Source organism: Hippopotamus amphibius, chromosome 17 (assembly GCF_030028045.1).
Source record: "Hippopotamus amphibius kiboko isolate mHipAmp2 chromosome 17, mHipAmp2.hap2, whole genome shotgun sequence".
NCBI classification, from domain to species: Eukaryota; Metazoa; Chordata; class Mammalia; order Artiodactyla; family Hippopotamidae; genus Hippopotamus; species Hippopotamus amphibius.
Genome location: NC_080202.1, coordinates 11,892,729 through 11,894,592, shown reverse-complemented (window position 1 = coordinate 11,894,592; position 1,864 = coordinate 11,892,729). Strand labels below are relative to the sequence as shown.

At 43.6% G+C, this 1,864-nt stretch overlaps 1 protein-coding gene across 1 annotated transcript; it reads right to left on the bottom strand.

Moving 5' to 3' along the window:
• Positions 1-596: 596 nt before the first annotated feature.
• LOC130840283 (olfactory receptor 1468-like) lies at positions 597-1,541 on the bottom strand. Its single transcript, XM_057715638.1, has one exon. It carries the CDS (start codon positions 1,539-1,541, stop codon positions 597-599), a length of 945 nt encoding a protein of 314 aa, XP_057571621.1.
• Between the last annotated feature and the right edge of the window lie 323 nt (positions 1,542-1,864).

Genomic DNA, 1,864 nt, shown 5'->3' with positions numbered 1-1,864 from the left:
ATGGTGATAAGATTCCTTTGTGGAATGACCACAAGAGTAGAATAAGATCACAGATTTAAAATGTATTGATCAATTCCCAAATAGTAAGCAAGAGAGAGACACCCTTAAAGAGTGAGGCTGGTAACTAGACTCCAGCTTCCTTCCCCACACTTGAGGGTGAAACTTTAGGGCCCCAATATGAGTTAGCTCCCAGGTAAAGACAAACTATTGTAGCAAAGGAGACAGAAAGTTCACTTGAGGGTCAGGTCAGGTCAAAAAGACAATGGAGACATGAAAATAAACCAGAGGAGAAACGGTTAAAAGACAGAATAATGTGAACCCTTGCTCAAGAAGAGGTAAGTAAACACCTGTATTCAACAATGAAAAGTCCAATTTAGCAGAGGTAAGCAGGGGAGTGAGATGTCTGAGATTTAGAGAGTATTAATTTAGGCAGTATAATTACATATCTCCACTTCATCCCTTTTACTTATTGGCAATTATTTACTGTGTAATTAACCAAAAGACCATTGGAGAAAAAGAGAAGTCTGTGTTAATATCTCAATATTAATATCAATATACCTACTGGATAAAATTGTGTAGAAATCCCAACTTTACCATCATAGAGAGAAGGGAGTTTTCTTTTTGCAAAAGACTCTTCCCAGGGCTCCCTTCATGTCTCTGTTCCTCAGGCTGTAGATGAAGGGGTTCAGCATGGGGGTCACCACAGTGTACATCATGGACATGACAGTCTCCTTAACAGTAGAATTATTAGCTGATGGGCATAAATAGAGACCTATAATTGTCCCATAGAAGAGAGACACCACAGTGAGGTGGGAGCCACAGGTGGAGAAAGCCTTGTAGATGCCCTTGGCAGAAGGGACCTTGAGGATGGAAGAGAGAATTCGTGCATAGGACAGGATGATGAGTAGGAATGGGAGGACAAGAATGAGCCCTCCAGTGATAAATATCACCAGCTCATTAACTCGGGTGTCCGAGCAGGACAGCTTCAGCAGAACGGATACATCACAGAAAAAATGGGGGATCATGTTGTCTGCAGAAAAAGACAACCTGGCCATGAGCAGGGTGTGTAACATGGCATGGAACGTGGTCAGCACCCAGGGCAGCACCACCAGGAGGAGACAGAGCTTGGGGCTCATGATGGTGGTGTAGTGCAGGGGGAAGCAGATGGCCACATAGCGGTCATAGGCCATGGCCGCAAGGAGGAAGCTCTCCAGGTCTCCAAAAAACAGGAAGAAATACATTTGTGTCAGGCAGCCAGCATAGGGGATGGATGGGACGTGGCTCTGCATGTCCTGCAGCAACTTGGGCACTGTGACAGAGGAAAAGCAGAGATCAGAGAAGGACAAATTGCTGAGAAACAAGTACATGGGTGTGTGGAGGTGGGGGTCCAGGCAAATGAGGACCATGATGACAAGGTTCCCCAGGATGGTGGTAACATACATGGCCAGGAACAGGGCAGAGAACAGGTGCTGATGCTCTGACTGGATGGGCAGTCCCAGCAGCAGGAACTCAGAGACAACAGTTTCATTCCTCCCTGTCATGCTCTGTGTCCAGGATCTTTAGGAAGAAATCAGAGTGTCCATGAAAACCTGCATTTCCAAATGAGCATATTTCTATGATACATGGTCTGTTACATGCTTTGAAAAATTCTTTATATCATTCTCATCATAATCAGTACAATTTCTATAGTACTACAAATCTCTATACTCAGAATCCATGATCAGAAATGACTGACTTTCTTCACTTCTCTTTAATGTGTAACAATTTTCTATTTTCTAATATACTCTTATCCATCAACTTCTGTGATACAAAATGTATTGGTTTTCCTCATACCTGCCTAGCCAGACAACCTCACTAACTGCAA